Source organism: Poecile atricapillus, chromosome Z (assembly GCF_030490865.1).
Source record: "Poecile atricapillus isolate bPoeAtr1 chromosome Z, bPoeAtr1.hap1, whole genome shotgun sequence".
In the NCBI taxonomy this organism is placed as follows: Eukaryota; Metazoa; Chordata; class Aves; order Passeriformes; family Paridae; genus Poecile; species Poecile atricapillus.
The window spans coordinates 98361372-98385661 of NC_081289.1; the positions used below are offsets into that span (position 1 = coordinate 98361372).

Here is a 24290-nt window from a genome sequence, read left to right on the forward strand (position 1 = left end):
TTAACAGTACTATGAAGACCCTTACCATTCACGTTTCTGATCTTTTCCTTGCATTGTGATCCACTTCCACCTCAGCAAACCCTGCTGTTCAGGGACTTAAAACCTTAAGTTCTGAGCAGCATAGTATTTTATAAAAAGTGTCTTTCTGAAAGTGTTGTTTACAAGGTATCACCATCAACCTGTTCCATGAATGGCAAAAATCATTGTGAGACATGATGATCAGAGGTAAATAAACGCACCCCCCAACCCCCCCCGCCCCCCAATTTCCACACATCTTGGAGAAGCATACATTTCATTTGTTTTATTTACTAGACAAGAGTAGCAGGTTATTTTATTAAAATAAAACTGTATCAAAAAATTGAAATGCATACATTCGAACCACTCAAGCACATTCATCACTTAATACAGGAACTAAAATTGGAGCTGTTCAATGAAGGAGAAAATGGCCAGCAGAGTGTCTGGGACACTATCAGCAAAGTACTTTTTCTGTATAGTTCTCTAAGTCACGTAAGTACATCTTCAAGCACAAATTTGGTTTAGGCATTACTTCAATTTCCAACACTCCTTACAAAACTGCTGCTGTGACAGAACCACCACAATTATTAAACCATGCCTTCTAGCACACAAAACAAATACACTGCTTTAAAAAAAACAGATAATGTAGAAAAATAGTATAATTTTAATTTGAAATTGTTTGTCCAGTTTTTCTGTTATGTTTCTACTATGTTTCCAAAGTGAATTGCAACCATGTGCCTTGTTGAAGGAAAAGATGGGAGGTAGAAACAGCAATACAAATAGCCTGTGAATCTGCTTTCTTAGATCTTATTTTATGAAACTGCAACAATATTACTTAGACGTTCCTTTTCTACCATCAGTTAAAAGGTACGGCAGAAGAAAGGTTACTGACTTTTTTTCCTTTGAGCACTGTAACATACAGTTTATCAGTAGGGCTATTTATAGTTGAAAATGTACTCAAAATCTAATTTTAACCGTCTTATACGTGATCAAACCGACAAAGATTTAACAGCAGCCTTACACATGATCATTGGTCAATGTTTAGTCCATTCTTTAAAGCTTGTAACAATTTTTGAAGACATTATAACCTCTGAAAGTTCGAAAGTGATCCACTCTTCCTTGAAAGTACTGAAACTTCAAGGTCCATCCAGGTTGTTACTGCTTTGGCAGGATGACCGAACACTGCACCGTTGTCTGAAATACAAAGTCACAGGAGATAAATGCTTCTTTTGCCAATGCAGAGAGAATTACTTTTCATTGTAAAGGCAGACTATGTAGCTTCCATTTGGGTTACAAACAGGTGTAACTCCTTTCATGTGCATAGTATCTCCAACTTTCTCCAACACCACAGAAGTCAATATAATTACAAGGAAAGCATACAGTCAAGGAGTTTTCATTACAACTTTTGCAAAGCTATGTGATAGGCTTATGGGTATGGAGAAAATGACCATATTGCAAAACCACCACATTATGGACTTTGGGCTCACAGCCTACAAATGAAAAAGGGTGCAGCATGCTTTCTGTGACTTCTACATGACTTTCCATCAACTCTGAAGTACAGCTATCAGGAACAGAAACCAAACAGATGGCACTGACTGTGAGTGAATGAAATACTCAAGTTATGTGGGGACAGGCAACTTTGACACTAGCCACATTCAAGGGAAACATTTTGATCTCAGCTTCTGTGAGAAGTCCTTGGCCTGAAAGTACCCCTGCACTTAGACCAATGCAACTTCAGCTGAAGTGAAGCCTTCATGAATTTTCCTACTCATCTTTACTCACCTGAGCCAATATACTCTGATCATCTACGTACATTCACTGATTTCACTGATACACTTCTTGAGGAAGAAAATTACTCAAAAATATTTACAAGATTAAAGTTCTACATACAGAACCTAGGAACATAAGTCTCAGTTTGAGATAGACTATAAAAAATGACTGAAAAAATATTTATGCCCTTCAACTTGTTACCTGTCACCTGTCAAATCACATAAATGCCCAAGTGACTCCCTGATGAAGTGTATTGAAACACATCTGCAGTTACCTTACCCCATCTAAACTACCCTAGGGTATTCACTTACCACAGCTCTCAAAACACAGCATTATTCCTTCTATTGGAGATCTGACAAATACCATTTCTCAAAGGCTAGTACAGAAGTTCAAGGAAAAAGAAGGTAGTACCAGGTTTCCCCAAGAGACAAGAAATTTACCTGAAGAGCACTCAAAAAAGCTCTTACACCTTACCACAATCTTACAGCCACACTGTAAAAAAAAAAAAAATCAGTACTAACAGGACATTCCTTTTTTCATAATAGTACATATTCCCTCCTGATACTCATGGGGTTAAGCCTTATGAAGGTAGAGAGGTCAATTCCCAGTCATGATGAGCTAAAATTCTTTCCAACAGGACAGGTTTTTTTCCTAACTAACACTTTTCTTAGCAAAGATACAAAAAAGTCTGCTTTTTCAGTTCCTATATGAAATTGTCTGCTCTCTCCAATTCATTTACTTCATGGGCAATGAGCCCATGTTTTACATGATAAATTTTTGTTATGAATGCATTGGCTGCAGTTCTTGTTGCCTTTGACAGCTCATTGTCAACTATAGACATTGTCAACTATAGACAAGCTCCCATTTCCTGAAAGCATCCCTAACATACCTGCACTTCCATCTACTCTTCTCAGTTAACAGCATATTCAGCTGTGTATCACCCATGACTGACCAGCCAATCCAGAAATTTCCTTGACACCAACCAGAGATCACTTGGACCACTTGGATCAACAGCACTATCTGCATTTCCTGACACATGACATAAATACCATGTGACCATACCCTGCCCTGCAAGAGTGAGGGTTTTAACCTGACACTGGAAAACGATCTCTTTACAGCAAGAAAGGCATGAAATATTGGCCTAAAGACATCTTAGACAGTTAAGAAATAGTAACTTTTAAAGTACAGTCACTGACATATCACAGATTAAATGATACATGAAAGTGAAGCAATGCAAGCAGCCTATCTTTTAACAAAAAAACAGCCTGTGGACATTTTGTTTCAACACTGCAGTCTTTCCTAAAGACTACTGTGAGATTCAGTGATGACACTACTGGCATGTGTGTTAATCTGGAATGAATACCTGTATGGAAGGAGACAGAGAAATTACAGGTGGACAGAGACTGAAAGCACATTTTCTCCTGCCAGGTGAAGTTCCTCCTGTCATAGCAGCCAGATTACAGATCTTGGAAAAGAAAAGCTGTGTCTATGCAGAACTTTACTGTTTCAAGGGCTTCCCCAACACTAGAATAGACATTTGCAAATGCACCTTTGAGATGCATAGCTGTGGCCTGGATATATGCTGTCACTGATCATAGTGTACCAGCTGAAGTCTTACTCAGCTTGCTCCTTGTCTGTGCTCCTTAACACATTTCCACAGGGCATGCAAGAGCTGCTGCCTTCAAGCTCTAGGAAAAGGTGCCTCCAAAACAGATTAATACAAAAACCTCCATCATCTGGCCTTCAAAACTCCCACTATAAAATATACTGAAATATACTACAAGACAGTAGTTTTAAAAAACTGTTTATCATTCAATCACACACTTGTACAGAGGCACATACATACACATATCTTTCCTTTTGCTTCCCTGCAAAATTGCCTCTCTCATTCATTAACATCAGTCCTTCATCTGCTTTATTACCATTGAATTCCCCAACCAGGAAAATTTTTAGCCTTTCCTGATGTTCCTACATAAAATTAAAGGACACCTCCAAAGCCTCTGGAGCTTCAGAATTTCTCACTATTCCATAGCTCTTGTTCTTTCAAGTCATTGACACTCATGGCTCCTACTTTCTTGATATAAAATTTCAATTCCCACTGCCTGTTTCCAGCTCTTCCAGTGCCTTCAGATCAACTCCCTTTCTCATTACACTATCACTCAAACCTATCTGCAAGGAACATTAACCCCTAAGAATTGCAAGTGAAACTGTCTCAATATTCATCATTGATATGAGGAAGTAGATATTTAAGAGAAAAAGTGTTAAGAAGTGACATTAGGACAGAGTGATCCTTCCTCCGGTGCATCACATTTTCTTCTTTCAGCAAACAGTACTTGGGGGACTGAGGTGGAAGAAGCACTTCACAATGAACTGCAAGAACAGTTGGCATTCACTAAAGGGGAACACTGCAAATGTAGTGCCAGCTCTCTTTCACTCCCAATGATGATTCAAGACAATCGAGCAAAGGAACACAAGAGGACACTGCTCACTGAACTATGCCTGCCGGAAACCAAGGCAGATTCATCAGTACTTAAGCAGCATAATAGAGATTTCCTTTCAGGCCAGTATGAAAAAAAGTGCCTGAGGAATATCTAGCACATTTTACATTATTGTTCAAACTCTGAGTTTGCTGTATACGTAGGCATCTGTATTAAAAAGTGCAATCCCATACGATGAAAATGTTTTCTGTGGATCAGAGGGAAGAAACAATAGACATTTTGTTACCTCTGTTATCCATCTATGATACAACTTCCTAATGAATGCGAAAGGGCAAGGAAAAAGTCAGTTACCTCTATCATAGAGGGAACTGTTTCAGATAACCAGGTGAGGAAGATTAATGAAGATAATTCAGGCACTCCTAGTGAAAAGTAGTTTTTTTCAGTAAAGAATTGGCATAAGACTAATTTCAAGAATTTGGGTTAGAATTCTACAAACCTGACCTGGTTATTTATGCTTAAAAAGTGCGAGCTGAATTTTACTAAATACATCTTCCCTTCATGACATTGACTAAACAAGAGATAAGAATCACTGATATGATGTATTGGGTTTGCATGGCCTGGTTTTGGTAGCAAGGGGCTGGCTATAGGCCCTGTGAGAAGCAGCTAGAAGCTTCTTCCATTCCCAGCAGAGCCAATCCCTGGTAGCTCCAAAGATGGACATGCCACTGGCCAAGGCTGGGCCAGTCAGAACTGATGGTAATGCCTCTGTGATAACAGATTTAAGAAGAAATCGAAACAAAAAGGGGTTGTGCAGTTGTAATAGCAATGAGAGCAGAGTGAAAAACATGTGGGAAGAATAGCTCTGCAGATACCAAGGTCAGTGGAGAAGGAGGGGCAGGAGGTGCTGGAGCTGAGGCTCCCCTGCAGCCCCTGGTGCAGCCCATGGTGAAGCAGCTGTGCCCTGCAGCCCCTGGGGATCCACGGGGGATGCAGAGATCCACCCACAGCCTGTGGAGGAGCTCATGCTGGAGCAGGTGGATGCCTGGAAGAGGCTGTGACCCCATGGGAGACCCGTGGAGAGAGGGGCCCTGCTCTCAGGCTGGAGCAGTCTGTCCTTGGAGGATTGCACCTGTGAAAGAGTGACCTTCGCCGCAGCAGTTTGAGGGGGCTGGTGCCCACGGGATGGTGCCACGTCAGAGAGGCTCATGGAGAGCTGTCTCCTGTGGGAGGGACACCAGGGTGCAGCAGGAGGACAACTCCTCTCCCTGAGCAGTGGGAGCAGTCATGGGTGATAAACTGACCACAGTCCCCACTCCCTGTCTCCTTGGACTGCGGGGGTAGTAGGTACAGCTGGAAGGAGGGAGGGGTGGGGCAGGGTGTTTTTAAGGGTTTATTTTATTTCTCATTACCCTGCTCTGATTTTGTTAGTAATAAATTCAACTAATATCTCTAAGCTGAGCCTGTTTTGCTTGTGACTGTGGTTTTGCATGGCTTGATTTTTGGTGAGAAGAAGCCAGCTACAGAAGTGATTTTCTGTGAGGAACTGCTAAAAGCTTCCTCTGTGCCTGGCAAAACCAATCACTGTCTGGCTCTGAGAACAGGCACACTGCTAAGTTAATTAGAAAAGCTGGTAATGCCTCTATGATAACACACTGAACAAAGACAAAACCATGGGAACTCTCTTCCTCTCCTTGGAGGGGTGGTGGCAGGGACCACTAGTCCCCTTCCCAGCAGGGCTTCCAGACCATGCCACAAGGGGCTATCCTGGTGCCAAGAGAAGCTCCACAGCCAGGAGTGGCCCCGCAGACACCACCAGGAGTGGCCAGGGCCAGGAGGATCCACATGGGTGCCGCTGTCTTGGCACAGCCAGTGATGGACTTTGCCCACCTGGACGCTTCTAGCCTGCCACACCGCAAACAGAAGGACAGAAGTGAGGGCAGCTGCTTCTACTTTTCAGAGCTCTGCATGTAGAGAGGCACTAAATGGAGTTGGTGCTGTGGTGGCTGGTACAGCCCCTGTGGTGCCAGTGGGGACCATGTGGCCAGCAGCACAAGGAATGGCAAGCAATCCCCTGATGCAGAGCCTGGGCAAGATCAACCTTTCAGCACTGCAGAACCCTGTAAGAACTTTTCAGGTGACAGAACTTGAGAACAGACAATCCTACAGACACCAGTTCTCTCCCGGATCAGGGAAAAGGGAAAGGTGAAGACACGTGAGAACAAGATGGCGACACTGAGGTCGGTGAAAAGGAGGGAGGGAGAGGAGGAGGTGATCCGGGTATCAGCGCTGAGATTCTTCTGCAAGCCATGGTGAGGACTATAATATTACAAACTGTTTGCCTGTAATTCATGAAGGGCATGGGGGGGTGTAGAATTCACCTGCAGCCCATGAGAAAGAGGTGCTCGCACTGGAGTGTGTGGATGCTGAAAAGCTGTGATACAGTGACAGGCTTGAAACGAGAGAGAGAGAACCCTTGCTTCCAGAGATAGAGGAAGAGGACTCTCACTTCCAAACTAGAACAGCTGATCCTTAAAAGACAATACCAAATCAACTAAACGGCCCATGAAAGAATAGTTGTGGGAAAACTGTGTTCGCCCATGGGAGGGACTCACAGCAGGTTGGGTGAGACTGCTACTCATAAAAATTAGAACCATGCTGAAGAAGTTCACAGAAAACTGTCTCCTGTGAGAAGGACCCCATGGCATAGCAAAAGAGACTCCCGTCCCTATGTAAAGTGAAGGAAGATTTTTAAAGGTGACAAACTGACTAAAAACCCCATATTTTGTCTCCCTGTGCTGTCAGTGGGAAGGAAAGAAGGGCTTGGTGGTGGGGGGTGGGGAAGAAGAAAAGATATTCTAAAGGTTTTAGTTCTCATTATTCTGTTTTAATTCTGTTAATAATATTTTTTGTCTTTTCCCCTCCTCTGCTTAGCTATAGCAGAGGAGAATGAGTGAATGGCTCTTTGTGAATGCACTGGCGTTTGGCCAGTGTCAAAATTGCAATATTTTTGGCGGAGAATGCGGACAAGCATGAGGATTTTGAAATATGGAAACAATGGGCAAAACAAGTATTAAATTACAGAATTAAGCAGAATGATAGTGGGAAATTTGTATTGTAATTGTAGTGAAAAATCTAGGGGTGGATTTTTTGTGTAATTTGTCTTTTTGGTTCTGTGTAGTGATTATGCTTTGAATTTTGTGTAGAGAATTTTTTCTTCTGTTTAGTTTAGTAATTTTTTATTGTTCTAACTAAGGATTATATGTTGAGTGTATTTTTGAGGATAATTCTTAAAAAAGTGACTTATAGAGGCTGGGGTGGAATTATCCTGCTCTGATTTTGTTAGTAACAAATTCAATTAATATAAGCTAAGTTGAGCCTGTTTTGCTCATGACACTATTTGATGAATAATCTCTCCTTGTCCTTATCTCAACCCAAAAAAAGCTTGCTGAGAAGCTGGATAGACATCCAAACTGTTTAACATTGTTTTTTCTCTCTTTTTATAGCCACAAATGCATCTCATGTATGCCAGTAAAATTCAGGAGATAAAAAACACAAGTAAACCTTGTGTAAGAAAAATTCTGCTTAAGAATTCCCTTGCCAGTATATTTTGAAATGTTTTTCTTTTCCATATTTTTTCATGCACCTTGGACTTAAAACTTAGAATTGGAGAACCCAATTCTAATAACTTCAAACTGGTTATAACTTTTCCTCTACTACATATTAAAGTAAGCATAATGGCTTTGGTTTGGTTCAGTCTCTTCTACTTGACTCTTCTTTGTGCTAAGATCCCAGATCAGGGTTTCATTTGGATACATATATTTGTATCTTACTTTGTATCTCATTTATTTATGCCGTATGAACACCTTATGGTTGATGTTTCACTTCATCAACTATATAAAGCTATCTGTTTTTTAAAAAATAAAAGGTTTTTTTGACCTTCCTCAAAACTTCTTGTAAAGCTGGAGATCTTGGCAATAAAACTTGCAAGAATCAGGTGGAATCTGTCCACCCTTCTTGAATGAATTTGGTTTCTTGAGGCATTTACTCTGAAAGATTTTGATTAAAGCAAAACCACCCTGTAACATACACTTGTGTTATATTTGACACACATACACACATACACATGTCCCTGTTACTCATCAGCCTCATTTTTGTACTTACTTTCAGAGTCTGCAGGGTGCTGGTCCATTCCATGGAGCCTATCTGAGGTATAGCAGTAAGGAGTATGCTTGTAGCCTTATTTGCATTCCCTTTCAGTGTCTTTAAAACTTTATCCACTGAAACCTAGAAATATAATACAACTGAGTGGTGTCTCTCAATTTTGACTGCACACATTTTAAATACCCAAATCAATTTAACTAAGAAGTGTAAAAGCGAAGCCTTAGAATATCAGTCTTTATAGACAGTACTATTTTTTCCTCTGTGTGTGTATGGTTTATACTTCCATATCACAAATAGGAGAACTAAAGCATATACATTGTTTTGCACAGAGCTGCAATCAGACCAATCACAGGAAGACAAGTCACACACGGAACTAATGAGCTTCATACTCACAGACCTCCTGATTCAGACAACAGGAAACAAAAGGTTTGCTAGTAGTGAGGCAGGTTTATGAAGATGAATGAGATAGCAACAATTGACTCTATTCTTACTTTCACAGTCATTCATCATGAATAACTCAGGGATACCAATGTAACTAAGAACAGACTTAGTACAGTATGTCATCTCTTATTAAAACCTACACATTCTCACCCAAATCCTTCAGGACAACACCAGAGGAAAAAAGCTTCACTCACTGCTTCTTCATGTTCCTTCCAGCAGTCATAATCTGTTGCCATGGCAATACTTGCATAACTCATTCCAGCTTCCTTTGCAAGAATCACTTCAGGCACCGTAGTCATGTTGATAACGTCAGCTCCCCAACTGCGAAACATGCAGCTTTCTGCTCGAGAGCTGAAACGTGGGCCTTCAATTGTGATCACTGTCCCTTTGGAATGACACTGGAGCCCCAGTTTCTTGGCAGTCTCAATAAGAACCTGCAAAACATGCCATTGTCGAGGAAAGGAAATAATTCCCCTCATACACTGCTTTTACATTCCATCAAAAACTTGCAAACAAAAGAAGTTAGCTCCATACAAAGTAGTCATATTTCATGTGTTGAAAAAAACCTTTCCAAAACCAAAAATGATTTCCTCACATAACAAAGAAGTCAATAGTCCTTCCAAAAGGGATGAACTTGAACTCATCGGATTTTGCTAGTATCAGATGGATTACTGCTTTCAATGCAGACCAAGAGGACAGGAAACGGAATTTTTTTGCACAAAAAAAAAAGAGAGGAAGGGAGGGGAGGGGAGGGGAGGGGAGGGGAGGGGAGGGGAGGGGAGGGGAGGGGAGGGGACAACTACATAAAGCCGGAGTACCCACATCTTCCAGTGCAGATGCATATGAACAGGTAAGTCTGCACTGTACCTGGGTTGTAGCAACACCTGACACACCTACAGTTGGTTGGAAGAAGTGATTGAGAGCAGCCCTGCTGAGAAGGACTTGGGGACAATGGATGATGAAAAACACAATATGACCTGACCATGTGCCCTTACAGCCCAGAAAGCCAATGGCATCCTGCATCAAAAGCCAGCACAAAAAAGTGTGGCCAGCAGGGTGAAGGAGTGGATTCTGCCCCTCTGCTCTGCTCCGGTGAGACCCTACTGGAACACTGCATCCAGCTCTGGGGTTCTTCCTTTAAGAAAGACATGGAACTGTCAGAGCAAGTACAGAGGAGGGCCACAAAATTAATAAGACAACTGGAGCACCTCCCCTGTGAAGACAGGCTGCTAAAGTTGGGGCTCTTCAGCCTGGAGAAGAGAAGGCTGCAGGGAAACCTCATAGCAACCTTCCAATATCTGAAGGGTTCTACAGGGAAGGTGGAGAGGGACTCTGTCAGGAACTGTAGTGATAAGACAAGGAATAACAGCCTCAAATAGAAAGAAGGGAAATTTAGGATATTAGGAAGAAAATTTTTAATTGAGGGTGGTGAGACAGTGGGACAGGCTGCCAAAGGAGTTGTGGATGCTGCAGCACTGGGAGTGTTCAAGGCATGGTTGATAAGGCCTTGAACAACTTGTTCTACCAGCAGGTACTCCACCACATGGCAGTGAAAGCTGGGACTAGATAGTCTTTAAGGTCCTTCAACCCCTTAAAATTCTATGATTAATTCTCTGCTGTAAGTTGATATAATATTAATCACACCTAATATTTTGATTTATTGATGTTATTAATTCTGAATATATATTTAACTGAATGCCAGTTAATTACACTGTTAATAAATCAACAGACCAACTGACATGACATAACCACAGTTGAGCAGTACCTTTCTGAAACTCTTCACAAAGTTCCAACTTTACTGCCTATAAGTTGTTGTGTTGAGCCTCAGTTTCTAAAAGTAGCAATACCCAAGATACCCTATATTAATCAGAACTTCTGAACTCCATTTAGATTTTCATTTAATTTACCATGCATAAACCATTTAAATGTATTTGCACAAATGCAATATAATATGAAGGTTTCAGATGTTTTGATGCAAAATTCCTTAAATATTTTACATTCACGATTTTGGCTTTTTTATTATTATTGCATTTATTTATGAAATTCATCTGAGTTGGGATAAACTGGGCTGAAATTAACCCAACAATTTTCAGACATAGTTTCAGGAAAAAATTTAAATCACTTTTATCTGGTATTTTCAAATAAAGTGAATATACACCTTCTCAATCTCACACAGAGCTTAAAATCCACGTGTTCTCTAAAACATCTCTTAGGCTGATTAGAATGCACAGACTAATCAGATAATGATCACATGTGAGACTGGGAAGTACCTAAACGTTTTTTCTCTGCTTGAAAAGGCATATTTCTCTGCTGGCTTTTCAAAAAATGTAAAACCCAAATAACATCTCTAACTAGTTAACAGCTTTAAGAAAACTAGTCTCGGCATATGTTTCCTGAAGTCTCAGGAAACGTCTTAGGTATGAATACTTACTTTTTAAAAAAAATGACAATGTGAAGGACTTCCAATCACCAAAATAATAACACTTTTTAATCCTTTCCTCAATAAACTCCTTGCATCTGCTGTGACATGATGTCATGCTCACAGTAGAAAGAAACTAAATGACAACTAATCTTTGGTAAGAGCATGTGGCTAGGCTCTTTTAGCAAGAAGAATGTGAAGTATTTTGCATAATTTACTGTTCAATGACAGAAGGGCAAAAGCGTACACATGTATAATATTCAGTAGTTTGTTTCTTCATGAGACCTAAAGTATCTTTAGCTCATTGTAAAACACCTTGGTTCCTAGTGTGGATATCTCTAAACCACAGTGTGGCAAATTAAGAAAAATAGCACATAATGACACTGAAGCAAATTGGTGACAAAAGCAGAATAGCTCAGTAGTCCAAATGTTTGTACATGCTCTGGGTATAGATTGTGCCACCTGCTTCACAACTCAGCTGTCTTGATTGCAGAGAGCAGCTGTCTTAGACGAGTATGACTGATCCTGTAAGTGCTCCTGTTCCTCTGAAGAATGTTCTTGCAGCTACTACTGATCAGAACATTCCACACCACCACAAAATATGCAATCTTCACCTTCCTTTTTCCTCAACTCTTGGAATACACTAAGGTGACATATTTAATCAGATATACTCCTCCCAAAAGCTTATAAAGGTACTGAAAAATAGAGAAGTGTTTCCACACTCTCTAGTCCGAGAAGCCTGAAAATCTTGAAGTGACACAACTGACAGCAACAGTTAGCAATAAAAGGCAAATATATTTGGTTTGTTTCAACACTTCAAAAGCTTCATTCTAAGCTTTGACTCTCCACCTCTACAATGCGCAAAAGCACAAATGCAATACTGTAATTTCTGTGAATGCTGAAGTACTACTTATTTAAATATTTAAGTATGTAGAGTACCTCTACCATAGGTGCAGCTTTATTCAGAAAAATATTTAACTAATTTCTAATTCTAACTGCTTTGTTCACTTTGTTGTTTTTTTGGCTGGTTACTTGATAAATAAGGATCTTCTGTCCTGTTACTATGACTCTAAGAAAATCTACATTGTCCACTGATTTCTTCTGCACACCTCCTTTAGGAAGACAGACACAAGATCTTTTATTTACCATGCCTTCCAAATGTTACATTCATCCTTAATACCATGATGTATCTGAGAAACAGGATAAAGAGGTGCATATTGCCTCTGTATTCTAAGACTGCACAATTAGACTAATATATCACAAAAAAGTGCCACAAAAACAACATTTCTTAATACTATTACAGAATTCACTAACCTCTCTGGTTTTAGTGCAGAACGGCTCAGCCATTGGAATATGACATACTCCTGAGAGAGTGGAATGCTGCCCATCATATAAAGTACAATGTCTTTTAGTTGTTCTAGAAAAGCAGAAAACTTACTTAGAGAAAAAAGAAAAACAAAGCAATAAATTGATACAAATCAAAAAACACAGCATCCCTGGGAGAGGAGGAAAAAATCAGTATTATATTACTGACCACCTGCAATCTTGTTCTTTCTCTGTACAAACCTTTGAGAATTGAGCTGATGAGTATAAAATTGTTACTCCAGTGCACTGTCAATTCATTATGAAAATCTTTTGTTAACCAAGACAGTGAAATGCTGATTTGTTCCTAAATAACACAAGCAGCCCTATTGTGATGCAATTCTGCTGCAAAACAATCCCAAATTTAACAGTCAGGCATGTAAACTCTGGAAAAAATGTAAGCTTTAAGAAAATAAAGGAATAAAATCTCAATTACCACAAGGCTGCTCATATTACGGCATTCTTATATTGAAAGGATGGGAATTTATAGGAACAGCTTCCAGCATGAAGGAAGTGTGAATTCAACTAGAAAAACCTTGGAACAGGATGTCTTCATGTTCTTAGAAAGATCACACACACATGCAGTAGCAGCTTCCAAGTAGAAGAACACTTTTTTCTCTTCTTTCAATGGATGGAAATGATCAAACATGTTGGAATTACCATCCAGAATGCCATTTTGGAACCCATGTATCTGCTACCCTTTACCACTTCACCGTCAAATGCACCGTCAAGCAAATCTACCCGATTGGATGGACCAAATCCTCTGGAACAATGTTCTCAGACACTCCCTTCTTCCCTACACTGTGTCACATATTGTCCTTTACAGGAGAAAATAAAGACAACAGCCAAATTCAATCCACAGTTGAAATACAAAGTATCTGTTGGTAATAGTTTTTATAACAGCTCCCAAATAAAGTCACTAGGAAATATTTAAATGAAGTTTTTAAATACAACGTTCATGTTAAGAGTAGTCTTGGACAAAAAAATGCATCAAAAGAGTAGCCTTAAGGATGCGATTATAAAATAGGAAAGAGATGGACAAATTAAAACCATCTGGAAAATGAGATGGAGCTGTAAAAAATCAGTTGAAACTGATTTTTTTAATTAATTTTAATTAATTATCTTTTATGGGATACTGAAATGCTGCAAATAGCATACATGCTATTTTTCACACTTTTTTATTTTGTCTGCTAATGAATTATTTAGAGTTGGAGGAAATGGTAAAAGTCACAATCCATTTCCTGCATTAAGGTATTTCAGATATTGTTAGGCACTTTCAATCAGAAAAGCCCAAGGAAAGATCTAATATGCATAAATAATAATATCTGACTTTCGGATATCCTGTGTTCTCTGAAGAGAATGGCCACATCACTACATAGCCTCATAAAGAAATCCCACTACATTTAGCACCATTCATACAAACTGCACGGCACTAAGTAACAACAGTAAGACCTGTAACTGCTTCGATCAATGGACGACATCAGACAATTTATCTTCTGCATCTACTGTAGTTTAAACCTCCCTGGAAATTAAGCCCCACTAAACACCTGTACCTGCAGCAACAGCCACACTTTTAATGTGACAACAAGGTGGCTTTTGCCCCTTCATTTTGGTTTTATGACAGTAACACTGGATTTTCTGGCAATTCTGACTATGACTGATTCTAGGAAGCAAAACACAATTCAATAAATGAACAAACCAGTCATTTCCATCTGTGACAAACAGTTCTCTATCACTTCCATCATCACCTTCCTCCTTCTTCCAGTAGTGTTGAATTATCAAAATATTGGTAATTAAAGAACAAAATGCAAATTCAGACTGGCATAAGCATATAAAAAGCAGTCTCAGTATGCTCTGCATCTTCAGGAACACTGAAAGAAAATGATACAAAAAAATTTACAGGCAGTAATAATAACTGCAGCAATTGTAGTTGTGTTTGTGACACAGAACAAAAACAATTAAACTCGCAACTGTTACAGGAAGCTATTTTCTGCACCTCCCCAGATGAGCACAGTCATTCAAGTAAAGTAGTTATAGTCTTTTCTTCTCTTCCTAGCAAATATCAGCAGCAAACCAAACAGAAGGTATTCAAAAGCTCCCAATTAGTCTCATGTATTCAACTGATTAACAGTACTACAATTTACTAACAGGAGTCAAAGGCAGAAAAAAATTGTCCTATGTTTTTGAAGTACCTTTTTAAAGAAGAGAACAACTTTTGCAGCCTAGAGTAGCAAGTGGCTACTTTTGGATTTGGAAGCAAGGAGAACACAATATATGTATTTTTGTTATTTATTTAATAAAATGTATATTTTATTGTTTAAATACACAAAATAATAAGCATAAAGAAAGCAGAGACTACATATGGAATTACACACTAGCTGTGGTAATGACTTGCAGAATTAGGCTCTCAAAAATTTGGAAATCTTATGCAGTTCTAATTACACCTATTCAGTGTTTCATAGTGTAAGTCAATCCCGTGCTAGGCAGAAGTCCTACACAACTCCTTATGTTGGAATCCCGCCATTAATTTCACAGTGTGTATGCTGGAGGAGAACAAATTACAGTAGCTGCCTACAGTTTTCTGCTCAGTTCTAGCTCTTCTTCCACTCCTATTCACTATTCCTTCTTTTTGCTTCACACCTGTAAGGAGAACTGAGAACAGGAATTCTCCCTATGGAGAATATATATAGGTAGAACCCAGATACTAAAAGGTACCTGGACACCAGAAGTCACTGATTTTAATTGTGGCCTGAGTAAATCCTTGCCATCTAGACCACAACTTCTTTCCTATGTACTGCCTGGCACGGGTCAACCACTATATAAAATCTAGAATACCTTTCAAGAAAAATAACTGACCGTTTTTGCAAATTTAACCAGTACCCTCTTTCCAAGACTATTGATACTGTTTGCATGACCCTGATCTTTCATTAGAAGGTATTTCAGAAAAATTCAATCTTTTCAGACTTTGGTAGAGAAGTAAAATATTCTGTCCCATGAAAACACCTTCCCATCAGTAGCATTGTTGGCATAATGCAATCACTCTTAGACTGCTGTGAAGGGCTAAATGCAGACTCTATCTCCAAAGACCTGGCAGTCTAACACTCCCTGGCATAGAACATGATGAGAAAAAGATGACACAGGAATTCAGCTGTCAAGAGACAGACTATCACAATACATCAGTTAGCTGAATTAAACTGCATGTTTGAGATTATTTTAAAATTCATATTACATACCATTTTCCACAGTGAAACATTTTCATATGCTTTTCTGAGAAGCTTTTTGATTTCCTGGTGCCATTAAACAAGTCATAACAAATTTCCACTTGCCTACATCAAAATGAAAACTTGCATGCCCAAACAAAACATTGCTCATAAATAGGTTACATCATTACAACTAGTGACCATCTGAATAAACTCTAAATGAAAACAGATCACAGAACAGTTGAGAGCAGAAGTGGCCTCTCAAGGTCACACGGAAATCTACCTAAAATGGGCTATCCAGGTCCATAACCAGATGGCTTTGAGTATCTTCAAAGACGGAGATTCTGCCGCCTCTCTGAGCAACCTGTGTCAGTACTCAGAAACCTTCAGTAAAAAGTGTTCACTGATGCCCAGAGGAAACCTCCTGTGTTTCAGTCTGTTCCTACTACCTCCGACCCTGTGCGTTGCTGGACAGAGCCTGGCTTCTTCTACGTGCCCTCCCTTCAGGTATTTCTATAGATTAGTGATATTACCCTTGAGTCTAGTCTTCTCCAGGCTGAACAGTCCCACTGTCTGAGCCTCTCCTCTTAGGAGAGATGCTCCAGTCCTTTAGCATCTTCGTAGTCCACTGTTGGGCTCTCTCTAGTATGTCTATGTCCAAGTTGCACTGTGCAGCCCAGAACAGGATACAGTACTCCAGGTGTGGTCCACCAATGGCAAACAGAGGCTCCCTTCACTTACGCAGGAGTCTGCCAGGTGATAATGCAGTCTAAATAATTGGTGCTTGACTCACAATCATCCAAACTGTGTCCTCAAGTCTGTTTAATATCTTTCCTACATAAACCAGTATCAATACCAAAAAAAAAAATAGCACTGTCAGCAATATAGCTGATATTCACCCATAAATCAACTCCAGTTTAACAGGAAGCATTTTATATGGGGCTTGCACTTGCAGGGTACTTAGTAATTTAGATACGCTGTATCTAAAACCTACTCTTACAAGAAAAACACATGGAAAAAAAAAAGTCAGTATGTCAAAATTTGAATAGTACTGCAGTGCAGGTAACAAATCTAGGTTTACATGTTCAGTTGGCAATGAAATATTACCAGCAGCACCACAAATGCCCTAAGAAGCTGCATAAACCATTTTAAATACTTCAAATTAGGTGGAATACCCAAATAAGACTTCAATATACCCAAATAAGACAAGATATAATACACCTCCAAGTATTAAATGTAAATTTAATTAAGGAATTAAATCCTTATGATTCTTAACAAATCAGATATGCAAGCATCTATTCTTGTTTTAAAACAACCTCCTCTCTTTTGCTACTGTGTTGCATTTATCTTTGTTGTGCAAGACCTCATTATTATAACATATATTTTCCTAGATGATTCCTAATATGCTTTCTTGTACATTTCATTTCAGATTCTTCATAAATCCTGGAACTGCCTGTGCTCTTATTCATGTTTCTATCCCACATCTGACAACAGAAGATTTCTTTTACTTCTGAACAGTCTTCCCATAGAGCTATACTTTAGCTCATTCATGGGCATTCTTCAAAGCCTGGTGCTTCTGTGTCTGTTAGAATGGAACTTCTTATAATCACATTCCCATTTCCTATCATATTTTCTAGTACAAATCTCACTTTTTGACAGAAGAACTGAGGCTATCATTTTATTTTACAAAAACTTAATTTAACACGAACATGTTATTATATGGTTTAACCCCATTTGTCCTCTTTTTTCTCCTTCTTACTCACCTGTCAATAAACTGGTCAATTATGACAAGATCACCAGGTTGTATTTCCTCTCGTAATGAACCACAGGCAGTAGTCACTAATACATGGGAACAATTTTCTTCTTTTAATGCCCAGATATTGGCACGGTAATTGACGTTTGATGGCATAATTGTATGATGCCTTCCATGTCTGCAAAGATACATGAAGCAAGACAGTAAAATAAATCAGACTGAAGTTGCCTTCCTTCTCCCAATAAACAGAATTTCAAGAAACTTATTTCCCATAAAAATATTGTAAGTGGAACTGACTATTTCAGCTACTTCTGGTATATTTTGTTTTCCTAAATATATTGAACTTCTCTTGGAATTCAATTTAAGAAGCAGTGGTGTAATTTTCTTTTTAAATGCAAAATTTTAAGTTCAAGACTGTAATGAAAAGAATCTTAAAAATACAATTCAAATACACTTCAGCAGCTATGAGATTAAAATAAGCATTTTTCTCTGAATCCTCTAAGTCAGTTCCATAGATTCTGAAACCCCTTTTCCACACACTACAGGAGGTACTTAAGATTTATATACACCTCCATGAATTTTCTGCTGAAGAAAGGAGAATCTGCCCAGAAGCACTGCTTGTATTCTCCCACACAATGAGCAGTACATCACAGAATGTTGTATTCTAATCTGTCATCTTTCCAAAGAAAACTGTAGAATCATCACATTTTTCTCATTGTTCTTTAAGTGATCTGACAGTTTTCATAAATTAAAAGAATGATTTCACACTGCTGTAGTATTCTTTTTCACCGAGACAGGAAATACTTGCTCTTATAAGCATGAGCTTTTGTGCTATCTCTGCTACAGAAGCACATCATTTACATGATTAAACACATTAGAAAATTATTTCAGCCATCTAAGAGAAAAGAAGGAACTTACTTTCTCAAATTATTTTTTTTCAGAGGCAAAAAAGCCCTAAGAATTTCATCATTCAGGAACTGCAAGCAACATGACAGTCAGGATTCCCATGTTGTCATTAGCATTTCTGATAAGCTACTAAGCACACAGATTTATTGCTTTATTACAGTTGCTGTCATAATGTTCTTATAGAATATACATGCCTTTTTTTCTCCAATATGCTTCAGAAGCCAAAACACCAAGAAAAATTTGCAGGTACCTTAGCCCTAAAAGTAAACTCACAAGGTTTCTATATGAATGGTCATAAACCCCAGGGAGAAAGCAAACCACAGCCAAGTTGTTCAAACATCTGTGGTCCAAGGTCTAGTTTGAAACAGTACAGCTATGAGAACTTGACTTAGCAGCTCATTTGAGAAAATGAGAAAAACATTGTCCAGGTCTAATGAAATATATAAGCAAAATCCATGAAAGATATGAAAAGCAAAACCACAGACAGAAGTGTAGTTGCAGAGATGGTTAGCAGTCAGCAGCTTTAATGGAAAAACACCGGAATGAAAAGAACTGGGGCCCCGAGTGCACCACTGGGTCGGGTCCTAAGTGCCCTAGCCAGTCTCACCCTAGGCCTCCACAGAAACTCCTGATGCCTGTGAGCCTGAGTGCTCCTACCTCCAAGCTCAGGACCCAGTCTTCACTCCTGGCCTGAGCTATGTCACAGTGTGCCAGTCCCCAGCCCGGTCTCCCCACAGCCTTCAGACCTATGCTGTAGTTTGTCTCCAGAGTGGGATGGGCTTTAGATACATGCTTGACTAATTACCTTGACTTGGCCTGCTGATAGACCCTGTCATCAGCACCTGCTCTGTCTATTCTGCCCAGATGCCGCAAACTGTGTATGTATTCTTACATTTAATCCAGTACCATGTTGGTCTTAGACATCCATGGTTACACATGTAATTTCCACACATTCATCTGCAGATCCTGCTTCCAGAGTCTCTTCAAGTATAGTAATAAAAATGGCACAGGCAGGCAGAACTGCAGGGTATGCAGCCTCAAATCAGTAATTTTAACAGAAAGAGGACTCAATAATCTAAGGGAATAATTTAGAGGAGTTTACAGCGGAATCAGAGACACAGTTAATCTGGAAGCAGATATTTTCTCTAATTCACAAAGGCAATCTGCAAATATAGTGAGCAGATGAATTCATTAGAAAGGTTATAAGCATCACCTACGTAACATCAGAGCAGGTGGCCTTGAAGGCTGCCATTCTTACTAGGGGATTATCTCCCACTGGATTTTTTTTATCTAAGCTAGACAGCATTTTTAATACTCTCAGTCCTTGCAGCATCAAATTTGCTTATGAAAAAACCCAGACTTGTGCTGGACTTTGTTAGCAACCACACAGAGCAAGATGATGTCAGAGCAGAAATTCAGTTCACCTAATGAAAAGAGAAAAAACTCAGAGAAAACTAAGAAGCTTAACACAAACCCCCTGAAAATGCTCATTTACCTTGCTAAGAGCACACAGTCCACATTTTTGATCTTTCCCAAAATCAAAGCATCCGATGGCTGCAAACAAGCATATAAGAATGAGTTACCATCTCACAATCACATTACAAACATTTACTATTACCTAAAAATAAGTGCAACAGTTATGGGACAAAATACTAGTTACCACTGTACTCTCACATTTTCTTGAGCTCAGCTCTGTAATTTGGCAGATTAGTAGAACAGCCTGGAACAGGAAGATCAGACTTGAGACGGGAAGGATTACCACGAATTTTCTCTGCTCATACTAACATTAACACTGCAACTCTTTACTTGGGGTTTGAAACTATAATACTTTCTAATATATCAAAAGAGCATTTCAAACACAAAAAGAGTAGCACGCACATGTTACCATCAAATTGGTTAGCATGACTCACTCTTTCCTGAAAACTTCAGTTTATTTTTGCTAAATAGGTGCCATTCTCTACTAAAGCCTGCTTCCAACATAAAGAACATTTAATCTGTGCTTTTCCGTAACACTTGTAATTCTCTTCTCTGTCCTCTTTCTAACCTGGGCTCACAATAGGGTGTGAAGGTGTGATTCCTTCAACCCACCCCTCATTCACCCCTGGCTTCCTGAAAAACTCACTCTTCCCTGCTGCTGGGAGTCCTGCTTTTGGGAAATGAAATGTGATATAGCAGAGAAATTCTGGTACATAAGTGGCACAAGCAGTGTTGTACTTGCTCAGCCCAGTTACAGCTCTTAGAGCTACACAACAAGAAAATACAATCTTCCTGACTACTCACCAGCCAGGACAACAAAGCAATTTTAGCTGTCCAGCTGAAACATGTACCTTGCCAGACAGATGGATCATCCTGCCCATGAGAGGCAGCCTTCAAGTCATCAATCACCATTACAATAAATTAACTGATCTGTGGGTGTTCTGCTCCTGGCCTTCAGGGACCTGTAATATACTATGTCATAGCTTTCCTTTTTGTTAAAACAGCTACTAATAAAATCATGGTTTATTTACTGATCACAAGTCTGTAAGTGTCTTGACTTACACATTTGAATTTAGAAATGTTCTGTTGCCAGTTACTTGACAGAAAACAAATAAAATTATAATGGTAGATGCAAGATTTCAATTAGCACTTAGTTTTACGGCTGATTTTATTATATTATTATTTATTATATTATTATGATTTTACAGTTGATTTTATTATACTCTTGAAAATTAGCAGAGATTGACAATGAAGTGATATGGGAATCCCATGTTAAAGATACCCATTTCTAATAAAAACATCACCTTCTACTTCCTATTGCATAGATCTTTTTGATAATTACTCCTGTGAAGGTTCCCCAAAGCACCATAACTTACTCAATCACCTATGTTTAAATTCTGGCAGACATTTACTACTTGTTTTTTTAAAAAGGGAACATTCCAGAAAATTTATGTTTAGAACTGCAGTTATTATTATTTTTTTTTTCAAGTCTCCATTTAATACTAAACCATTGATATTTAAGTGTTTAATCTTTACCTTACGTATACTCTTCTCAAAAAAACATGGCTTTAAGAGTGAAATTTCACACAGAGCCTTGCTGTTTAGTGGCCAAGGCAACTTGCAATTCCAACATTCCATAACAAAGAACATTCACAAAAGTTAGCATCTGGAATTTTGTTTTGTTTACACATATTTGCTGTGTTAAGTAATAAGCACTTATTAAAATTGGGCACTTAAGTCCCCAAAAGACTACAAAAATACTCTTAAAAATTAATGAGGATTTCTAGCAGAAGCTCTTGCCTCCCATCAAAAAGGTCAGTAAGTTGACGACAGGGCCCTTTGCTTTATAAGTAACAGATTCAAGTTAATTGAAAAAGGTAGATTGAAGTTTATATCCATTTTAAAAAGCCTTGGGGTAGTTTTATATTCATTCCCACCACAGAACTCCACTGAATTCTGGCATACATTGACGATGCAGAAAGAACATAACACCTTTGAAATTCACGGGCTTCAAAATCTAGTTGCTGCAGCCAGAGTTTCCTTCCCTATCTGCTCATATTAGAGCACCATCTGGGGGCAAGACACCTGACCCCTTTGCACTAATTTTCATTAAATACATTCTGCATATTTTCCAGGTGATATACTGAATATCTTTTTGGCACATGATTTCTAGAAAAATGGAAGAGAAAAATAAATACTTGGAACAAAGAGAGCACTGCTAAGTGGTGAATGGACAGTTTAAGAAAACTGCAGATACTGCATCATAGTTCATTAAAAGACATTAAATAAAGATCATACAATCCCAGAATTGTTAGGGTTGGAAAGACCTTTGGAGATGTGCTAGTCCAGTCTTCCTCCCAAGGCAGGCTTTCATAGAACAGGTCACACAGGGACATCCAGGTGGGGTTTGACTGTCTCTAGCAAAAGAGGCTCCATGATCTCATTAGGCAGCCTGTTCCAGTGCTTTGCCACCCTCAATGTAAATAAAGAAATTCTTCCTTGTATTGTGTTTTAGTTTATGGCCATTACTGCTTATCCTGTCGTTGAGCATCACTGAAAAGAGTCTGGTTTCATCCACCGGGCATCCACCTTTGAAATATTTATATATATATTGACAAGAACTCCTCTCAGTCTTCCCTTTTCTGGACAAAGAAGGCCCAGCTGCCACAGTCTCTCCCCACAAGATGGATGTTGCAGACCCTGAATCACCTCTATGGCTCTGCCAGACCCTTTAGACCTTTAGGAGCTACCCAAGTAGCTTCTTGTCTTTCTTTTACTGAGGAGTCCAGAATTCAACACAGCACACAGATCTGGCTCACCAGGGCCAGGTAGAGGAGAAATCACAGCCCTTGACCTGCTGGCCACACTCTAGGAACCCTGGGACAGCACTGGTCCTCCTGACTGCAAGGGTGAACCTGTCATCTACCACCCCAGGTTCTTCTCTGCAGAGCTGCTTTCCAGCAGGTCACCCCAGTCTGTGCTGGTACTTGGGGTTATTCCCACCCCAGGTGCAGGACTCTAAACTTGCCATTGTTAAACTCCATCAGGTTTCTCTATGCCCAGTTCTCCAGACTAAGGTCCCTCTGAGTGGCAGCAAAGCCTTCAGGTGTGTCAGCCACTGTCCCCAGTTTTGTGTCATCTGCAAACTGGCTTAAGGTTCATTCTATCCCTTCATCCAGGTTGCTGATAAAGAGATTTAATAAGAATGGACCAACTATTGATATGTGCATAAAGTTATAGAAACAGACATTTCTAACTATGTATTAACCATGTAACATAGCTAGTGTATACTTTCATTCTGCCTGCTCTCTCCCACAAGTTCTCTCCAAGTGCTGTGCCTCTCTACTATTATCTCAATAATAGCCAGGCATGATAATAAAACAATAAAAACTTTCAATGGAACAATTTGAAATCAAAGCTCTAATGCTGTATTTTTAAAGGAGGATTTAATAAAAGGTCCAATAATAAGTTCTCAAACATTAAAAATTCTTAAATCTATTTAACTACTATCCTCTTTTCACAAAATGTAGGTCAGATATATATTACTCACTGTTACAAAACAGAAAAGAAAGAATAGAACCCTGAGTAATTAACCCCAAATTATTACAATGACAAACAATCAGAATAAATCCCCTTTTTCTATAATATAAATGTATATCATGTGATGATATAAATGTAAATCATGTGATGTCTACAGAATTCATTTTTCCCTTGGTCTCATCTTAGAGGCTAGTTGGAACAGAAAGCAGAATGAACACGAACACTTGTGATGAAAAAGTAGTTCAGAGGTTCTGCAAGCTTCCATTCTACGCATGAGCTATTTTAAGAACCAAACAATGTACACTGTTTTGGGGAGGCAGAAGAGGAGCTTAAGTATTATGCCACATGGTCAGGTTTTCCTGAAGCAAGAAAAAAAAGCTCAGTTGAAAGGTGGATCTACCTCCTGCTTTGTTTGCCAGATATAGTTATAACCAAAAAAAGACACGGAGCCCCTAGAATAATTTTCTAGAGTGGGAAGATCTCTTGCCCACCAAGGATGGCGATTCAGAACCAAGATCTATCACACAGAAAGGAAGGGAATCTAACTGAAAATATATTCTGAACAAAGCTTTTTAGGAGCTTCAAAATTCAGTGATGAAAATAAAATTGCTTGGATTTATTATCCTGTAGGAGACTAATATTTTCCATATCTGGAGATAGAATCTCTAAAGGTTTTGAGATATTTTCCAGAGAATACCAAATCTTTGATGTATTACAAATGGTGGAAGAAGATAAAGGAGAAAAGATGGCTGGAATACTAGGAGCTGTAGGCTTACTTGGTTTTTGAAAAAGCTATTCTTCTGCATTTC

The 24290-nt window shown here is 39.1% G+C and overlaps 1 protein-coding gene across 1 annotated transcript in view; it reads right to left on the reverse strand.

The window, feature by feature from the left end:
* Nucleotides 1–286: 286 nt before the first annotated feature.
* MTAP (methylthioadenosine phosphorylase) overlaps nucleotides 287–24290 on the reverse strand; it is a 33620-nt gene continuing 9616 nt past the window's right edge. Inside the window, exons 3-8 of the mRNA XM_058864797.1 lie at nucleotides 19961–20019; nucleotides 17570–17737; nucleotides 12559–12661; nucleotides 9020–9259; nucleotides 8385–8507; nucleotides 287–1209 (exon numbers count right to left, since the gene is read on the reverse strand). Of these exons, the coding sequence (XP_058720780.1) occupies nucleotides 1171–1209; nucleotides 8385–8507; nucleotides 9020–9259; nucleotides 12559–12661; nucleotides 17570–17737; nucleotides 19961–20019 (732 nt within the window). The 3' untranslated portion in view covers nucleotides 287–1170. The remainder of the gene's footprint in view (nucleotides 1210–8384; nucleotides 8508–9019; nucleotides 9260–12558; nucleotides 12662–17569; nucleotides 17738–19960; nucleotides 20020–24290) is intronic.